Source organism: Macrobrachium nipponense, chromosome 41 (assembly GCF_015104395.2).
Source record: "Macrobrachium nipponense isolate FS-2020 chromosome 41, ASM1510439v2, whole genome shotgun sequence".
Taxonomy (NCBI): domain Eukaryota; kingdom Metazoa; phylum Arthropoda; class Malacostraca; order Decapoda; family Palaemonidae; genus Macrobrachium; species Macrobrachium nipponense.
The window spans coordinates 37,143,241-37,163,236 of record NC_061102.1 but is presented as its reverse complement, the minus strand read 5'-3'; the positions used below and the strand labels follow the sequence as shown (position 1 = coordinate 37,163,236).

General features: G+C 38.8%; 1 protein-coding gene across 5 annotated transcripts in view; it reads left to right on the top strand.

Moving 5' to 3' along the window:
* The window catches only part of LOC135212693 (uncharacterized), an 885,471-nt gene that overhangs the window by 273,265 nt on the left and 592,210 nt on the right, over positions 1 to 19,996 (top strand). For 4 of the 5 annotated variants that reach the window (XM_064246375.1, XM_064246376.1, XM_064246373.1 and 1 more), the window contains exons 2-3: positions 601 to 654; positions 11,717 to 12,317. In XM_064246375.1, the coding sequence (XP_064102445.1) occupies positions 12,065 to 12,317 (253 nt within the window). In that variant the 5' untranslated portion in view covers positions 601 to 654; positions 11,717 to 12,064. The remainder of the gene's footprint in view (positions 1 to 600; positions 655 to 11,716; positions 12,318 to 19,996) is intronic. The other variant, XM_064246374.1, reaches the window with a different exon arrangement.

The window sequence follows — 19,996 nt, the reverse complement described above, 5'->3', positions numbered from 1 at the left end:
TATATTATATTGCGTGTGTGTGTGTGTGTGTATATTTATATACATATATATATATATATATATATATATATGTATATATATGTATATATATATATATATGTATATATATGTATATATATATATATATATATATATATATATATATATATATATATATAGAGAGAGGGAGAGAGAGAGAGAGAGGAGAGAAGAGAGATGGACGAGAGCGAGAGAGGTTGAGAGAGGTTAAATAATTCATAAGTTCCATCGGTTTGCAACAGCTGCGCGAGAGACTTCCTTTCGCTCGAAATCCTCTTTGACGTGCAAGTAATTCACGTGCTATTGGGTCCTACAGTCCTATCCATTGCAGGCTGGCCTTTTGCCCCGGTGCTGAACATTGTATAGACAGGAGGTACAAGTGGGCCCTTGAACGCTATCTAATGGCTTTTAGTCTATCTTCACTTCGATGGAGGGGATTTTCTCTTAGGGATTTGGCGCATAGAGCTTAAAGTCCTTCGTCCTCGATCTCTCGATGGGATTCGGATAAATGGGGGGATTCTTGATGTTCAACTCGGCTCTTGATCATTTCCACTCATACACTTTCCATCTTTCTCTTTGCAGGTGGATATATCTGAATCGTCAGTGGTACGGAAGAGATGGAATTTAGATACTGAAGTGAGTATTTCAGAAAAATTAATAAGGGTAAAGCAAAAGCTATATTTTCTTAATTAATTATATATTTGATAGCGGTGGCCATAACGAGAAAGACTGCTTAAATTTAATTTTTATTTTCGTTAATTTTTCAAATAACCTAAGGGATTATCCGACATCGTAAAATAACTGTTATTTTTAAATGACCGTTTGAAAAAGATACCAATCGAAAATAGATTAGTTTATGCATCTAAAGTGATTCTGTAAATTTTGACAGTTCATTTTAAGTTGTGAAATGCTGTTCTTATCTCAAGTTCATAACTCCAGTTTACTTTTCTATCTATCTATTTATCTATCTATTACATCAATGTAGATTTTACATATTTGGGTCCATTTTCAACTTGTACATAAGCCGAGGTTTACGCTTAGCAATTCAAACATCAAAAGAGCGATTTGCTGGGAAATAAAAAAATATGTTTGCGAAATCTGTTTTCATTTCTTTGTCTTATTTTGAATTTGATTTCCGTATTGAGTAAACAAATTAATGGACACACATATATATCTGTATGTATGTATGTATGTATGTATGTATGTATGTATGTATGTATGTATGTATGTAAATGATTACAGTAATGAAAAATTTTCACTGAATAATTGTATCATTGAGTCTGAAAGTTGTGACTAAAGATTCGAGGTGGTCTGTTAAGACTGCTAACTTGAAGAGGTGGGGTGATGCTTGTCTTTCCGTCTGCATGCCATTACAAGTGATGGCCGAAGAGTTGTGTGTGTCTGTCTGTTTGTGTCAAGAACTTTTGAGTGGAGAGATGTGGTGTGTGTGTGTGCGTGTGTTTCAAAGTGACGACTGAAGAGTTACGAGGATTGTTGTCTTCGTATCACAGAGTGATGACGGAAGATTTGTGGCAGGATGTGTCAGTGTCAGTAGTTCTGGCGGTGTGTCTGTAGTATGTGTGAGGGAGCAGTGGTGACTGAAGAGTTATGTTGGCCTTAAAAGAGTGATGATGAAAGAGTTGTGGTGGGTATAAAAAGAGTGGTACTGGGAGCTGTAGCTGGGAGATGAGTGTGATGACTGAAGAGTTTTAGTGTGAAATAGTGGAGACTGAGTTGTTGTGGCGACAGCAATAGAACAGTGGCTGAAGAATTGTGACATCTGTAAACGAGTGGTAACTGGGGAGTTATGGCTGACTGAAAAGTGTGATGACTGAAGGGTTTTGGCTGTTGTGGAATAGTGGTGAGTGAAAGAGTTGTGGATGATGAAATGATGACTGAGAAGTTGTGGCAGCTATAAAATAGTCGCCATTAAAGGGTTTCTGTAGGTGTAAAAGACTTATGAAAGGAGACTTTGGTGGGTGGAAATTGTGATGACTGAATTATCATGGTTGGTGTGTGGTAGTGGTGAGTGAATTCTGTAATGGTAGAAACAGAGTAGTGACTGAAGATTTGTGGCAATTACAAAAGAATGAAAGAGTGGTAACTTGGAGTTATGGCTGGTAAAAAAGTGTGACGATGGTGTGAAATAGCAGTGGCTAAAGAGTAGTGGCTGATGAAAACGAATGATGACCGAAAAGTTGCCAGGGTGACTGCTAAACAGGGGAGAGTTTTAGTGGGTGGAAAAGCTTGGCGACTGAAGACGTGGTGGGCGTCAGGGAGTGATGACTGAAGAGTCATGGAAGGTGCGTGAGTGATGATGGAAGAATTGGGACAGTCGTAAGAAAATGACAGCTCTTAAGAGTCATGCCTGGTTAAGGGAATAATGACTGAATAGTTTTAGCTGGTGTCAAAGGGTGACTGTAGTACTAAGTATGAGTATTAACTACGAAGATTACTTCACGTTAAGTTAGGAGTTTAATGTTTACAACTTATGCATAAGGGGAAAATCTTGCATGGGTCCCGAGTAAGCTGGAGGTCGCATTACACCTTGTTTACCTATATGTCCCGAACACGCAAAAATGTGAATGCATGTATATATGTGGATTTGTTTGCCAAGCCTTCGGTAAAATCCTCATGTAGAAATGTATACACCTTTAGTGGCAATTTACCATATAAAAAACCCAAGGGAAAATATGCCGAAAGGCAAAGATATAATTGCTAGCTAATTACACAACAAAGAATGTTACTGAATTGCCTTCTTCCACTCATACTCCTACAACACAGACTTCACAAAAATATTTATTTCAGGTATATTCACTGCACTTTAGCCAGTAAAAATATCTCACTTAGACATTAATACACATTCCCTTTGAAACTATCCTGGACAAACTTCCTCAAGTTTTCGTCACCACTCTTAGAAATGTAATCACACTAACTAAACTCTCCAAGTCACCTCTCCCAAACACAACTACGGCCGCACAAGAACACAACTCATCTGTTAACACTCTTAAGACACAACCACATTACCAAACCTCTTTATTCGCAGCTCTTCAAGACATCTAAAGTTACACGACACAGCAAGATCTCTTCAGTCACCACTTGGACACCCAGTCATACTGCCACAGCTCTTCACTCACTACTCTTAACATATGCAGACATAAATCACACTGTATGTTAAGAGTAGTGAGTGAAGAGTTGTGGCAATGTGACTGGGTGTCCAAAGTGGTGACTGAAGAGATCTTGCTGTGTCGTGTAACTTTAGATGTCTTGAAGAGCTGTGTATAAAGATGTTTGGTAACGTGGTTGTGTGTTAAGAGTGATAACAGATGAGTTGTGTTCTTGTGTGGCCGTAGTTGTGTTTGAGAACGGTGACTTGAAGAGTTTTGTTAGGGTGACTACATTTCTAAGATTGGTGACGAAAACTTGAGGAAGTTTGTCCAGGATACTTTCAAAGGGAATGTGTATTAAAGTCCGAGTGAGGTATATTTTACTGGCTAAGAGCAGTGAATATAACTGCAATAAATATTTTTATGAAGTATGTACAGGAGAGAAAAATAAGGAAGTCTGAGTTATAGAAATATGAATGGAAGAAGGATATTCAGTAACATTCTTTGTTATGTAATTAGCTCTACAAAAGATAATGTAGCAATGATATCTTTGCCTTTCGGCATATTCTCTCTTGAGGTTTTTGATATGTTAAAATTCCCACTGAAGGTGTAAATGTTTTTACTAGGGATTTTACCCAACGCTTGGCAAACAAATTCACACAAATGCACATACATACATCCATTCACATTTGTGTGTGTTCGGAAAGGTCTGTATTAGTTAGTACTAGACACCTTTACACTTACTATCACCGGGACATATACGTAGGTAAACAAGGTGTGATGCAACCTCCGGCTTAATCGGGACGCGTGGAAGATTTACTCTCACGCATAAGTTGTAAACATTAAATTCCTAACTTAACATGAAGTGGTCTTCGTAGTTAATACTCATACTTAGTACTACTTGCGCTAACAACAAGGATCAAATAAAAACGACGCAAATTAAGTACGTTCATATATTTTCAGTTATTAGTGGAAACACAAAATAATCGAACAGAAACATAGCATGAATTCATTACATCAAATGAATTAAAACATGCTAAAATGTAAGCTCAATAGAGCCTTGTTTCACCAACGAAAATTGAAATAAATGCGCTATATTTCATTAGTAATCATTTTTCTCTACTATTTAAAATGTACATAATTTATTTTTTTACATTTTCATTCTAATAAATAAATCATAAATATCCTATACTGAAATTCCTGTATCTTCAACTCGGCGCAAAACACCCTTTTCAGACCTTTTTAGGCTTTTCCATAGACCTTTCCTAACCCCAATCCCCAACAACAACAACAACAAAGTAGCTTGTAGCCTTAATCTCCGAGTAAGCGTAAGATAAATAAATAAAGAGAGAGAGAGAGAGAGAGAGAGAGAGAGAGAGAGAGAGAGAGAGAGAGAGAGAGAGAGAAACGTGCGTTAGTTCCCACCAGGTCAAGCAGGGACTTTTGAAGTGGTGAGGACTCGAACCTCTTTAACCAATTAAACTTTTCATCCTGAAAGTTTTGTGTTTGTGATACAACTTCTAATAGTTACTTCTTCGTAAATTGCTTGATCAACTTCGCTCGCGATTTATAATGCGATTAGATAGTTGTACCCGTGAGTTTCTTATATGTGGTTTTTAAATCACACACACACATATATATATATATATATATATATATATATATATATATATATATATATATATATATAAATACACACACGTACATATATACGTGCATGTAGTTGTGAATGTATACACACACGCACATTTATATATCTGTATTTGTGTGTATTTGCTTGCATGCATTGGGTTAGGATTCTGATATACCTTGTTGAAGCTAATTAACAACTATGGAGAAGAAATTGTCTGTAAATGGTGAGTACGCTTTTCCTTAGGCCAGTAGGAACCGCATGATATATCTGGTTGATTTATTTACTGAGAAGTTTAGTAAGAGGTTGGAGACCCCTGGGTGGGAGGAAGTGTCCTTCAAAGCTAAATTTCCTTTTCTCGTGTGGCGATTGGTAGTCAGATTTTCGCTCTTATAGGTTTCCAGGAAAAGAAGATTATAGCATTCGATTTGCTCTATCTGGTAGGAAAGATATTGCAAAAGAAAATCAAACCTGCAAACATACACAAAGGATCTGTGCATTGGTGAGAAAAAGTGACTTGGGGTATGGCTAATCATTATTTAGTTGAACCCAAATTTACGAAGACATGAAAAATGACTGAAAATGGTGTTTTGTCTGAGAGCAGCCAGGCGACTGCAGAAGGAGAAAATTGAAGAACTGTTTGACAGGGATAAAGAAACCCCGGTAGCTGAAGCAGATGGAAAGTTTGTAAAATTCCTTGATGAGGTTTTACTTTTTACGGACACGAGTTCATATTTGACAAATAAGATAAGTAAATGTCAGGGTAGAATGGTGGCCAAAAATAATTTGTGAGGTTTAGGGGATTCATGAAAAGGCAATCGTCACTGACTAAATGGATCTTCGATTTTATTGCGCGTTGCTTGAGATGAGAATAAGATTTTGCGCCTAGATGCGAGTTGCTTGGATGAGAATAAGAATTTTGCGCCCTTAGAGCGGGGTTGCTTGATATGAGAATAAGAATTTATTTTGCGCCTAGAGCGGGGTTGCTTGAGATGAGAATAAGATTTTGTGCGCTTAGAGGAAGTTTTGCTTGAGATTTTGAGAATAAGATTTTGCGCCTAGAGCGGGAGTTGCTATGAGAATGAGAATAAGATTTTGTTGCGCCTAGAGCGGGTTGCTTTGTAGATGCAGAGTTGCGTAGACGAGGTTGCCTTGAGAATGAGATAACAAGATTTTGCGCCTAGTAGCGCGATTTGCATTGTGTTTTGAGATGAGAATAAGATGAATTTTTGTCGCTCTAGAGCGAGTTCTTGCTGTGCAGATCGAGGATATGAGTTTTGCGCCTACAGAGCGAGTTGCTTGAGATGAGAATAAGATTTTGGCGCCTAGAGCGAGTTTGCTTGAGATGAAAAATAGATTTTGCGCCTAGAGCGGGTTGCTTGAGATGGAGAATAAAGAGTAGCGCTCTAGAGCGGGTTGCTTGAGATGAGATAAGATTTTGGCCAGCTTAGAGCGGGTCTGTTCTTGAGATGAGAATAAGATTTTGCCCGCCTAGAGCGGGTTCTTGCTTGAGAGGAGAATAAGGATTTTGCGCAGCGCCGAGTTGCTTGAGATGAGAATAAGATTTGCGCCTAGAGCGAGTGCTTGAGATGAGAATAAGATTGCGCCTGAGCGAGTTGCTTGAGAGGTGAGAATAAGATTTGCGCCTAGAGCGAGTTGGCTTGAGATGGAGAATAAGATTTTTGCGCTAGAAGGGGTTGCTTGAGATGAGAATAAGATTTGCGCCTAGAGCGAGTTGCTTGAAGATGAGAATAAAGATTTTGCGCTAGAGCGGAGTTGCTTGAGATGAGAATAAGATTTTGCGCCTTAGAGGGGTTTTGCTTGAGATCAGAATAAGATTTTTCGCTAGAGCGGGTTGCTTGAGGATGGAGAAAAGATTTTGCGCCTAGAGCGAAGTTGCTTGAGATGAGAATAAGATGTGTGCGCCTAGGAGCGGGTTTGCTTGGATGAGAATAAGATTTTGCGCCTAGAGCGGGTTGCTTGAGATGAGAATAAGATTTTGCGCCTAGAGCGAGTTGCTTGAGATGAGAATAAGATTTTGCGCCTAGAGCGAGTTGCTTGAGATGAGAATAAGATTTTGCGCCTAGAGCGGGTTGCTTGAGAGAGAATAAGATTTGAGCCTAGAGCGAGTGCTGAGATGAGAATAAGATTTGCGCCTAGAGCGATGTGCTGAGAGAGATAAGATTTTGCGCCTAGAGCGAGTTGTCTTGAGATGAAGAATAAGATTTTGCCCTAGAAGCGAGTTGCTTGAGATGAGAATAAGATTGCGCCTAGAGGAGCGAGTTGTGAGAGAGAATAAGATTTTGAGGCTTAGAGCGAGTGCTTGAGGTAGAGGAATAAGATTGCGCCTGAGAGCGGGTTGCTTGAGATGAGAATAAGATTTTGCGCCTAGGCGAGTTGCTTGAGATGAGGGGGGGGGGGGGAAAAAAAAGATTTTGCGCCTAGAGCGAGTGCTTGAGATGAGAATAAATTTCGCCTAGAGCGAGTTGCTTGAGATGGAATAAGATTTTGCCGCTAGAGCGAGAGGATGTGCGCCTAGAGCGAGTTAGCTTGAGAGAGAAATAAGATTTGCGACTAGAAAACGAGTGCTGAGATGAGAATAAGATTTTGCGCCGTAGAGCGAGTTGCTTGAGATGAGAATAAGATTTTGCGCCATACGAGCGGGAACTTGCTTCGAGATGAGAATTAAGAATTTTGCGGCAATAAGCGAGTGCTTTGAGAATGAGATAAGATATTTGCGCCTAGAGGCCGGGTGCTTGAGAAGAATCAAGATTTTGCGCCTAGAGGAGTTGCTTAGTGAGAATAAGATTTTGCGCCTAGAGCGAGTTGCTTGAGATGAGAATAAGATTTTGCGCCTAGAGCGGGTTGCTTGAGATGAGAATAAGATTTTGCGCCTAGAGCGGGTTGCTTGAGATGAGAATAAGATTTTGCGCCTAGAGCGAGTTGCTTGAGATGAGAATAAGATTTTGCGACCTTAGAGCGGGATGCTGAGATGAGGAATAAGATTTTGCGCCTTAGAGCGAGTTGCTTGAGATAGAATAAGATTTTGCGCCTAGAGCGGTGTTGACTTGGAGATGAGAATAAGATTTTGCGAACTAGAGCGGTTGCTTGAGATGAGAATAAGATTTGGCGCCTTAGAGCGGAGTTAGCTTGAGATGAGAATAAGAATTTTGCGCAGGCGAGTTGCTTGAGATGAGAATAGATTTTGCGGCCTAGAGCGAGTTGCTTTTGAGATGAGAATAAGATTTTACTGCGCTAGAGCGGATTGCTTGAGATTGAGAATAGATTTTAGCGCTAAGAGCGAGTGCTTGAGATGAGAATAAAGATTTTGCGCCTAGAGCGGTTGCTTGAGATGAGAATAAGATTATGCGCTAAGAGCGAGTTGCTTGAGATGAGAAATAAAAAGATTTTGCGCCTTAGAGCGGAATATGCTTTGGATGAGTAATTAAGATATTTGCGCCCATTAGAAGCGAAGTTGCTTGAGATGAGAATAAAGATTTTGCGCCTTTGAGCCGAGTTGACTTGAGATGAGAACTAAATTTTGCGGCCCTAGAAGCGGAGTTGCTTGAGATGAGAATAAGAATTTTGCGCCTAGACGAGTTGCTTGAGATGAGAATTAAGATTTTGCGGTAAGAGCGAGGTTGCTTGAGATGAGATATAAGATTCTGCGCCTAGACGGGTTGCTGAGATGAATAATATTTTGCGCCTAAGCGAGTTGGCTTGAGATGAGAAATAAGATTTTTGCGCCTAGAGCGAGGTGCCTTGAGATGAGAATACGATTTTGGCCTAGAGCGGTGCTTTAGATGAAATAAATTTGCGCCTAGAGCCGGTTGCTTGGGATGAGAATAAGATTTTGCGCCTAGATGCGGGTTGGGCTTGAGATGATAATAAATGTTTGCGCCTAGAGGCGAGTTTCTTGAGATGAGAATAAGATTTTGCGCCTAGAGCGGTTGCTTGAGATGAGAATAAGATTTTGGCGCCTAGACGAGTTGCTTAGATGAGAATAAGATTTTTTGGGCGCCTAGAGCGAGTTGCTTGAGATTAGAATGAGATTTTGCGCCTAGAGCGGTTGCTTTGAGATGAGAATAAGATTTTGCGCCTAGAGTCGGGTTGCTTGAATGAAACAAATTTTGCGGCCTTAGAGCGGTTTGCTATGAGATGAGAATAAGATTTTGCTCCTAGAGCGGTTGCTTGAATGAGAATAAGATTATTGCGCCTAGAGCGAGTTGGCTGAGATGAGAATAAGATTTTGCGCCTATAGCGTGTTGCTTGAGATGAGAATAAGATTGTGCGCCTAAGAGCGGGTTGCTTGGAGGTGAGAAAATATTTTGCGCCTAGAGCGGGTTGCTTGAGATGAGAATAAGATTTTGCGCCTAGAGCGAGTTGCTTGAGATGAGAATAAGATTTTGCGCCTAGAGCGGGTTGCTTGAGATGAGAATAAGATTTTGCGCCTAGAGCGAGTTGAGATGATAATGATATTTTGCGCCTAGAGCGGTTGGGGGGCTTGAGATGAGAATAAGATTTTGCGCCTAGAGGCGATCTTGCTTGAGATGAGAATAAAAGATTTTTTGCGCCTAGAGCGGTTGCTTGGGATGATAATTAAGATTTTGCGCCTAGAGCGGGTTGCTTTGGGATGAGAATAAGATTTTGCGCCTAGAGCGAAGTTCTTGAGCTGAGAATAAAGATTTTGCGCCTAAGCGAGTTGACTTGAGATGAGAATAAGATTTTGCGCCTAGAGCGAGTTGCTTGAGATGAGACTAGATTTTTGCGCCTAGAGCAGTTGCTTGAGATGAGAATAAATTTTGCGCCTAGAGCGAGTTGCTTGAGATGATAATAAGATTTTGCCCTAAGCGGGTTGCTTGAGATGAGAATAAGATTTTGCGCCTAGAGCGAGTTGCTTGAGATGAGAATAAGATTTTGCGCCTAGAGCGAGTTGCTTGAGATGAGAATAAGATTTTGCGCCTAGAGCGAGTTGCTTGAGATGAGAATAAGATTTTGCGCCTAGAGCGAGAGGAGTTGCGCCTAGAGCGCGTTTGCTTGAGATGAGATATAAGATTTTGCGCTAGACGATTCTTGAATCATAATAAGTTTTGCGCTAGTAGCGAGTTGCTTGAGATGAAATAATATTTTGGCGCCTAGAGCGAGTTCTTGAGATGAAGAATTAGATTTTGCGTCTAGAGCGAGTTGCTTGCGATGAGAATAATATTTGGCGCCTAAGAGCGAGTTGCTTGAGATGAGAATAAGATTTTGCGCCTAGACGAGTTGCTTGAGATGAGACATAAATTTGTGGCGCCTCGAATCGAGTTGGCCTTGGAGATTAGAATAAGATTTGCGCCCTAGAGCTAGTTGCTTGAGATGAGAATAAGATTTTGCGCCTATAGCGAGTTGCTTGAGATGATAATAGAGATTTTGCGCCTAGATGCGAGATGTCTGAGTTGCTTGAGAATAGAATGCGAGTTGCTGAGATGAGAAATAGCGCCAAGTTGCTTGAGATGAGAATAAAGATTTTGCGCCTAGAGGTTTGCTTGAGTAGAATAAGATTTTGCGCCTAGAGCGGTTGCTTGTGAGAATGAGAGAAGATTTTGCGCTAGAGCGAGTTGGAGATGAGAATAAGATTTTGCCCTAGACGAGGCGAGTGAGAATATTTTGCGCCTAGAGCGAGTTGCTTGATGAGAATAAGTTTTGCGCCTAGAGCGAGTTGCTTGAGTAGAATAAATTTTGCCCTAAGCAGTTGCTTGAGATGAGAATAAGATTTTGCGCCTAGAGCGGGTTGCTTGAGATGAGAATAAGATTTTGCGCCTAGAGCGGGTTGCTTGAGATGAGAATAAGATTTTGAAGCTGCTACTGAATATGAAGGAAAGGAGGACCAACTGAAAGTCTGCATGATGCAGCAAGTGTGACAATGCTGTAGAAAACGGCTTTTGAATTCAAGATAGCATAATAGAGATATAAAAGACAGGATTCAAAAAGCAACAGGATTGATCAGTCTGTAGCAGTGTCTGGTGAGCCTGGATGAGGAAATGCTTCCAGAGGAATATTTGACTCGAGAATTGTTTCTTAATAAAAGGAAGAGTGGCAGAGAAGAGAGTCAGTACCCGGGAAGTATTGGAAGGTATTTGATTGAAGAGGTATGACAAATAAAAACGCTTTGTTAGTCAAGAGCTGTGTATGCTTAAACGAGAAAGAGTTTTATGCGAATGCAAATGATGCTCTTGATTAACGTGCAATGTGCAGGGAGTTGAGAATGCAGCATTTGGAAAGAAGGTGATTAGTCGAGTTCCTCGTTGGACGAGTCGATAACGTACTCAACTACCGATCTCAGGGTCCGGGTTTGATTCCTCGCTCTGCCACCAAGGAATCAGAGGAATTTATTTCCGGTGATAGAAATTCATTTCTCGGTGTGGTTCGGATCCCACAAGAAAAGTTGGTCCCGTTGATAAGTAACTGATTGGTTCCTAGCCACGTCACAATATCTAATCCTTCGGGCCAGCCCTAGTAGAGCTGTTAATCAGCTCAGTGGTCTGGTAAAACTAAGATATACTTAACTTTTAGTCGAGGGCAATTCGAAGTTTAATGATAAAAGTGAAAAGTTTGACCAAATGTCGTCAGTGCTTGTATATATATTATATATATACATGTGTATATATATTATATATATTATATATATATATATATATATATATATATATGATATATATAGTATATTTGTGCGTAGCCAACAGAAATGATTTAAATGTATTGGTCTTCTAACTGAATAACGATAAATCTGTTTTCTTTTAATAGCTAAGATTATTACTGAATTTAAGATGTATTTACCTAACTAATATTGAAAGCTGTATCAAGAATAGTTACAGTCTTCTCATATGAATAACTTTAAAAGGTATAAAGATTTATTTGCCTGGTATATGAAATTATGCAAATGCAATGGAATACTATCTGATGAATGTCATTTCTTTTGCAGTTTGAAGTGGGAAATACGTCCTCATGTGATTAAGGAAGTGCCTAGAAGAATCGTTCTTCCACTGAAGTGGTGTTAAGCATTGCCATATTTCTTACGAGTGCACACGAGGCCTTTTGAAAATAGGGGTCATTGAAGGTGATTCCAGATATTAAATCATGCATTCAGTGATCTGTTCTTGAGTTCTTGCGAATGTTGTGAGGTTGCTGCTCGGAAAAGTCATTGCCTAAGAATCGTTGTAGAGAGAAATTTCAGAAACCGTGAGAATAGTGAGTTCCCTAGTGTGAGATTGTTGCATTATATATCGAGTGAGGGCAGCGGAACTTTTTTTCAAAGCGGGAGACGAATAGAATGTCAATGTTAGTCCGACGTGGAACCATGTGTCACCGCACCTCCTCCAGGAGGCTGCAGAGGAAAGCTCAGCAGTACCAGCAGGCTAAGATCCACAGGCAGGAGCGCGAGCGGGAGCGAGACCAGCAGGACGCTCAGCAGCTCCAGCGGCCCGGCTCCGCCCGCTCCAAGTCGCCCGGATCTGCGACGGGAGTTGGAGAGGGACCCTCGACGTCCTCAGGATCCAGAGGTCCAACGCCATCTACTAGTAAAGGTAATTGGAAATTTCGTGTTTTGTTTCATCTTTCTATCTATCTATCTTTCTACCAATATTATGTCTGAGTGTTAGTAATTAAGTATTTATGTATTTATATTCTTCAAAGATCATCAGTACTTTTGCATTGAACACCTGCGCAAGTTTGGAAAGGTTATATTGGATTGATCGCGATTTCCGTTTAATGTGTTAATAATATGGGGAAATATTGTCCTTTTATGCTTTTGCCTGTTTTAGTTGTCGATAACGAGTGAGTAGCCTATATTTATTAATGAAAAAAGTTGAAGTTCCCGTTTTTTCAGACGGTAGAGAGAACGACTGCAATTACAGTTTGGACAAATTTAAAAAAAATAGATTTAACGTACAATTGTAATCGGATTTTAGTTTTTGCTATTATGCGAGAAGCTGTCTTTGGGAACTAAAACCATTCTTGATATGCCTCCTATTCATGATATTCTATATCCAATTTTGATACAGAAGCCTTCTGCTGAATGCTTTCATATTTTTTGTTATCCTTATGTCGTTATACGTTTCTCATTAACACAAGAAAGGTCTAAACATCTATTCGGCGTCAGTCCCCCAGCTATTATGGCTATTATTGCTTCTCATTCAGTCATTCCCTCTGTCGCATTACACATTTTTTTTTTACACATTACCCTTTACACACATTAATTATTATGATATATCTGGTTCTTAGGAATACGCCGAGAATCACCGTCACTTTGCATATTTAACTTTGTCACCTAATTCGTTTGCTTGATCTATTATTGCGTCGTTTTCTCTGGAATTTTGGTGATGGTGTGAATTACTGATGGCTTCTGTTCCTCTTCGTATTAGAAACACTTCGTATTTCCTGGGTTTTCAACATCAGATCATTTTATGTCTCCTAATTAAACAGCACGCTGCTGATATTGAATTTTCGTGTTGATGTTAAAAAGCGGTTAAAAATTGCCTGTTCATTAACACATATTTCACTTTTTTTATGCGCGAATGCTGTGACACATATGCTGCTGAATAAAACTGCAGGAAACAACGATTTGAAACGGCAATATTTGGGCCGGTGTTTCAATGAGTTGTGATGGAAAATTAGGGATAACTGTCAAATACGGAATATTGGTTCAGTAAATTAGATTTTGAGTATGGTATTATTGGATCTGCTCTACTTTTAATGGCTTTCAAATGATGTACTGAATTGTGTAATAATAGTTTACACACACACACACACATCACACACACACACACACACACACACACACACACACATATATATATATATATATATATATATATATATATATATATATATATATATATATATATATAATAATATAATATGCTTAAAAATCACAGATGCACGTGACTTCATTACAGAAGTGAATACCACAGGAAAATGAAAGACAGAAATCCATACAGACCACTTTAGTCTTTATTGTGTCATTGTCGATGCACAAAATAAATGAATAAATAAATGAAGGCGACGCGCACGATACGGATTTATGCCTATCACTTTCCTGTGGTATTTGTTATATATATATATAATCATCTATATATACTATACATAATTATATATAAATATATATATATATATATTATAATATATATAGTATAACAATAAACATTCCTAAACTTTTTCAAGTCACATTTCGTATGCCATTCTCTTTGTGTTGGTTTCAGAAGCAATGCTGTCAAGACATTTCTGCTACTGATTCGTAGAGAATTTTGGGCGAAATCAGTTTTCAGATTTGGCTACCGGAATTGCTTATGAATTTTGTTATGAATTTCAGCTAGATACGCTAGAAATTTGTTAACTAATAGGTACGAAACTGTTAGTAAAGCTTAATATTTAAGGTATGAATGAAACGTAGTCTATTTCTCCTGCATCTTTGTAGTTCTGTTCTCTAGAATCAAGAGTCTCTCAGTCGTATTTAATTTATAAGAATGTTAAATGTTACTTTGTGGAAACAATATCAAAATTAATATTCAGTCGTTAGTTAGCGCTTATTTGCTCGTGATTTATGACACTAATTTATTCATTTTTGTAATCAAGAGAGGAAAAATATTGTAATCTAAAACCACTTAAAACGCTTGTGTAGTGTCAGAGCGCGCACGTGTGTGTATGTTGGTGTGTGTTTGTCTGTGTGTGTGTGTGTGTGTGGAAATTATAAACATGCACGATTCTTTCCAAAGCAGCGAGTGAATCCTGAATACGATCCGAAATCCGCGCTTCTGTGATCATTTATGATTTTCGAAAACTTCGGCATGTATACACTGTTTCGGTTTTACTTTCTATTTCCTTTGTGTTTATTTATTTTTCATCTTTTCTTAACTTGCCTCTTTGTACATTCTGATTTCCCTTTGGAGCCCCTTTGGTTTATTGTCTGTGGACTCTTTTGTATAATGGTTTTCAGCTGCAGATTTGAGGAAAAACGTTGTGTTAGGAGGAGTGTTTGTTTGTTTCTTTGATTGCTTGCTGTCATGAAGAGAACCGCTAAAGATATTGCCTTGAAATTTTCACTTAGCCATTATGCTGTTATATGACAATATGCTAAGATATTTTTATTTTTAATAAGATCCAATTAACTGTTTTATCATCTTTACTTAAAGCGCACATTAATATTTATGGAAAGCTTACATTAGTAATTCTATAACTGCAGCTCGGCTTAATATTTGATACTTACAAATGTTAGTAACAATGTTATGCGACCCTACTATAGTAGATTCCCATCAATTGTGCATTTGATGCTTAGGTCCGTCCCTTATAACGCTCCTGATTGGCTGTTGATAAGCCAATCACAGGGCTGGAAACTCTGTCTCTCTCGAGTGTTCACATAGGCAGGATGTATGTTCCACCACCTCTCCTGAGGGATACTTCTTTCAAACGTATCCCTCAGTAGACGGAACATACATCTTGCCCGTGTGAACTCTCGAGAGAGACTGAGAGTTTCCAGTCCTGTGACTGTCTTATCAACAGCCAATCAGGAGCGTCGTAAGGGACGGCCCTAGGCATCAAATGCACAGTTGATGTGAATCTACTACAGGCACATAGGAAAAAATCAAATGCTGCCTGAAGTGCCCGTTGCCGAAGGGTTGCCATTGCCTACTCTCGTTGATAACTAGCGTGGGTTGGACGACATTCCGGATTCCCAGAATATCAATTTGCTGGATTGTATAGTCGGTCTAGATTTTATATGTGAATTTTTAAAAGGCGTCTTTTCCATGGTGATAGCCGTCAGCGTGAAATGTTCCTTTCGTCGTCGTTCACCCGAGGTACGATTTCTTAGCGACTGAAAGGATTCCACGCTTTTGAGGGAAAGACGTTGCGAGAGCTGCTACGGTTGTACTAAATGTAGGCAACATATAATCTTTCATCCCAATTTTCTTGATGGATATTAAGGTAGGTCAGGATTATCTCTCACTGCGCTGCGAGCATGAAAGACTTTCATCTGAATGTTCCCGAGTGTGTGTGCAAAGATTGGTCGGAATTGCTCATCTTCTAAACATCTCAGTATTTGCCTTTTCCTTTGTTCTTTTCTATTTGTGTTGAGTTTGAGTCCTCAGCAGAACGTTTTGCTGAAATCGCGTGATTTTCGTTTTCCTTAGGATCATTGTACTGAAGTATATTGCAAAAGATAATGTATTTTTTTTAAACTTTATAAGATTTTTAACTGATTTTACGTTGTATTTTTAATGACCTAGGATTTAGTTATCTATAATTGAAGATGACATGCTCATATATATATATATATATATATATATATATATATATATATATATATATTATATATATGTATATATATATATATATATAGTATATATATATATATATATATGGGTGGGTGTGTATATATATATATATATATATATATATATATATATATATATGTATGTGGGTATGCATGCATGCATGTATGTGTCTATGTATATATGTGAACATTTTTAGAAGGTTTCGTACTACACGCTACATGCATTAGCCATTAGCACTGGGAAATTATAACGAGGCTAATAATTGCGAGATAATGAAGGAAATTGTCCCACGCAGTTTGTTGTTTGCCTGATTTATTTTGATGTTATCTGGTTTTTGATTCGGATGACTTCTAATCAGTGAGTCTGGTGTAGGTTTCCTCAGGAATGCGCAGAATACCCTTCAGAATTTTCTCCCCCCAACTAAAACAAGAAAACAAATTGTCTCGATGTTTCGAGATAATATTATTTGTAAAAAATATTAATTTAATTTCGGTTAACCTCCCTGCGTTTTTATAGATGAATAAATCGCGTTTTTAAAACACAATGATAGAAAGTTTTTTTTCTGGAGTATATTGGTGTTAGTATTTCTTTTCTTTCCTGTATTATATTACAGTATAAATCACAAAAGGTTGTGCTGACCATGAGTGTGCGCGCGTGTGTCGTTTTTCTTCTTACGTACTTATTGACTCCTATGCTTACTGTGGAACAGATCTTATCTTAGAAACTGTCTCCTTTCGCTTTAACCTCTGCCATTACTGAAATATTCAAAACTTCTCTCAACTCTCTGTCTCAGACACTTTGATTCCACCTCCCCGTGGGAACCTCAGTATGGTTTCCGTGAGACAAGATCCACTGGAAACCCTTTCTGTGTCATTCAAGTTTTGTTATTCTCTCTTTGGGATCCTGTGGTCCTTCATTGTCATTATTCTTACCTCTGTTAAGCATTCGGTAACTTGCGTTGTTAAACCGACTTTTGTTTTATGCTTTCCTAATCCTTTTTTGTAAACTTTTTATTTTACGTTTTAAGTCACCGATTGATTTTTTTTCAGCCACCTGCTTGTTTGTTATTCAATTTCCGAGTTTTCAGTCATCTTACATTTCTTATTACTGCCTGATTTTGGTTACCTTTTTATTTGTTATTAACGGCAATACAATAACTGGCCCCTTCATATTTCTAGTGGAATGCCTTAAGTTATTTTTTGCTGATGATTCAATCTTCCATGTCGTTAGTTCCTTCACTCCTTAGACTCCCATTGTTTGCAGTACCTATCAAACTTCCCTTTCCTAGTCTGTTCAGACCTAATATAGCTTAGTCTTTTGAATAATACTTCAAGTTCTGTGCCGCCAAGAAACTGCCACTGTCCGTTTTTCTGTCTAATTTCTTTCTCGGTTGTTCTTTGTGAGCGATGAATAATTGAATTTAACTTCTTGTACAGCGGTAACTCTGGCGTTCTGATAATATCAGTTGCGGAAAATTCCACTGTTAAATCTCTCTCTGAAAATTGTGTGTTATATTCAGTGCTGTAATTTTTTCTTCATCCATATGTGACCCTACTCTGAACACTGCTCTCAAATTTAGTTTGCGGTTTCTTGTGTTTCTGTTTTGAACTGGATTAAGTTAAAGGAAATTGAATGCCTGGTACTTTTACTTTTTCTTTGTTACCGAAGTTCAAAATCAGAATACTCCTGAATATTATAATTATCAGTCCACTCGCTCTCTCTCTCTCTCTCTCTCTCTCTCTCTCTCTCTCTCTCTCTCTCTCTCTCTCTCTCTCTCTTTAGGGGCACGTCTCTCACTCTTCCTTTCACCTATCTCTTGTGGCATACTGGGGAAGGACTGCAGGCTGCAGCTGGACTGATCGACTTCTGCATAAGTTGATAGGATAACTTAATTTATTGCGATATGTGTTCAGGAACGTTCGAACTTCGAGCGTACCCGAATCATATTCTAGATGAACCAAGCCTGTACTTGATATCTTCATATTTGCTCATACATTTTCCTCTATTCCTTTGTAATTCGCTCCTCAGTTTCTGATAATTCTTATTTTCTTGTCGACCAGCTCCTGTTACTGTAAAGTTATAAAACTATAATTTTTGGGCAACATTTCTTTGGTAGAGTATTTGCTTCCTTATCAGTCATTTAAATGTGAGGGAATGTCTCATATATGATGGAAATCCTATTAAAAACTTGGCAAGTACGACTTGGGTCTTCAATATTCACAGGAAATTAATTTCTGGCTTAGGGGAGAGAGAGAGAGAGAGAGAGAGAGAGAGAGAGAGAGAGAGAGAGAGAGAAATCATTGGTTATTGTAGTCATCCAACGCTGTAACAGCTGCCCCTGACGTTTGAGAGAGAGAGAGAGAGAGAGAGAGAGAGAGAGAGAGAGAGAGAGAGAGAGAGAGAGAGGAAATGTCAGTGGTTGTTCGGACCCACAGGATAATTTCCTCTTCTGTGTCAGGTGTTTAGGTTGGACTTTTCTTTCTTCTGTGATGGAATAGACTTGTTTCCCACTTCCGCTTACATTACTCTCACTCTCTCGCTTCTTCATTTCTGCGGTCGGCGTCTCAGGCGCGATCGATCTCACATTATGATTTATATAGCATATGTATGTATTTTTTCTCAATTATAACAATTTTCCACATAAGAGAGGTGTCTCCAAAGGCTTTTAACTTTCCGGTTTATTTTCCGGATGGGATTGTTATTCCCGTAGCTTTTTTTTTATTCTGTTTGCGACTCACTACAGTCGACTAACTTGGTAGTTACTTGATTCACTGCTTTGGTAGGGCGATGGATTTTCAAGAAACTTTTTCAAAACGTTTTCCCGGCTACGGAACTTTCCTCCCGGTGTGTGAGGCTGAACTATTAAGATGTAATATATACATACACATGTAGTATTTATAAACATTTTATATATATATATATATATATATATACAATATATATATATTTATTATTATTATACACATATGACTTTTCATGTTCACAAACATTTAGCCTTAAATATAGTTTAATATCCAATTCACTACACCTTCGAGATACCGTGCACCAAAGGGTAATTGTAATTGATAAGTTCGTCCCCATCAATACTCGAATCACTGGCTGGTTTAAAACAAGTGAGAGTATCTTTGGATACGAGCCGAAGCACTTATCGATTCATATTCCTTTTGGATATTAAACAATGCTCATACAGTGGTCACTAGCACATATATGCTTATATTTCCTAAATCTTGGCTGAGCCCATAATACAGAAAAACTTCGACATCACTATAGATTCACATCAACCGTGCATTTGATGTCTAGGCCAGTTCCTTACAACACTCCTGATTGACTGTTGATAAGCCAATCACAGGGCTGGAAACTCTCAGTCTCTCGAGAGAGTTCACATGGGTAGGATCTATGTTCCACCCCTCCTGAGGAATACGTCTTTCAAAAGTATCCCTCAGGAAAGGGGAACATACATCCTGCCTATGTGAACTCTTTCGAGAGAGACTGAGAGTTTTCAGCCCTGTGATTGGCTTATCAACAGCCAATCAGGAGCTTCGTAAGGGGCTGGCCTAGACATCAAGTGCACGGTTGATGTGAATCTACTTTAAGCCACTTCATTCACCTACAAGGAAGGCTCCACTCTAGTCGTGATGTTTCATGTGCAGCCAGTCTATCTTACAGCACACTTGCATTTCCTAGATGTAAAGAATCTTCTTCCTTCCCCAAACTTCTTTCGTGCCGTCTAAACCTTGTACATCGCCTTCTCCCATTTCCCCTTCACTTTTGAAACAGACGCCCTTTTCACCGACTTTTCGTTGTCCATTTTTTCCACTTGACCAGGCTGTCTCAAAATACTCTTCAACTATTTTTCGCTCTGATAATTATTTTGCTACCTGTATTTATCTTCACATTCCTACCACCCAGTCAGTGTTTTCATGCTGCATGTGTTC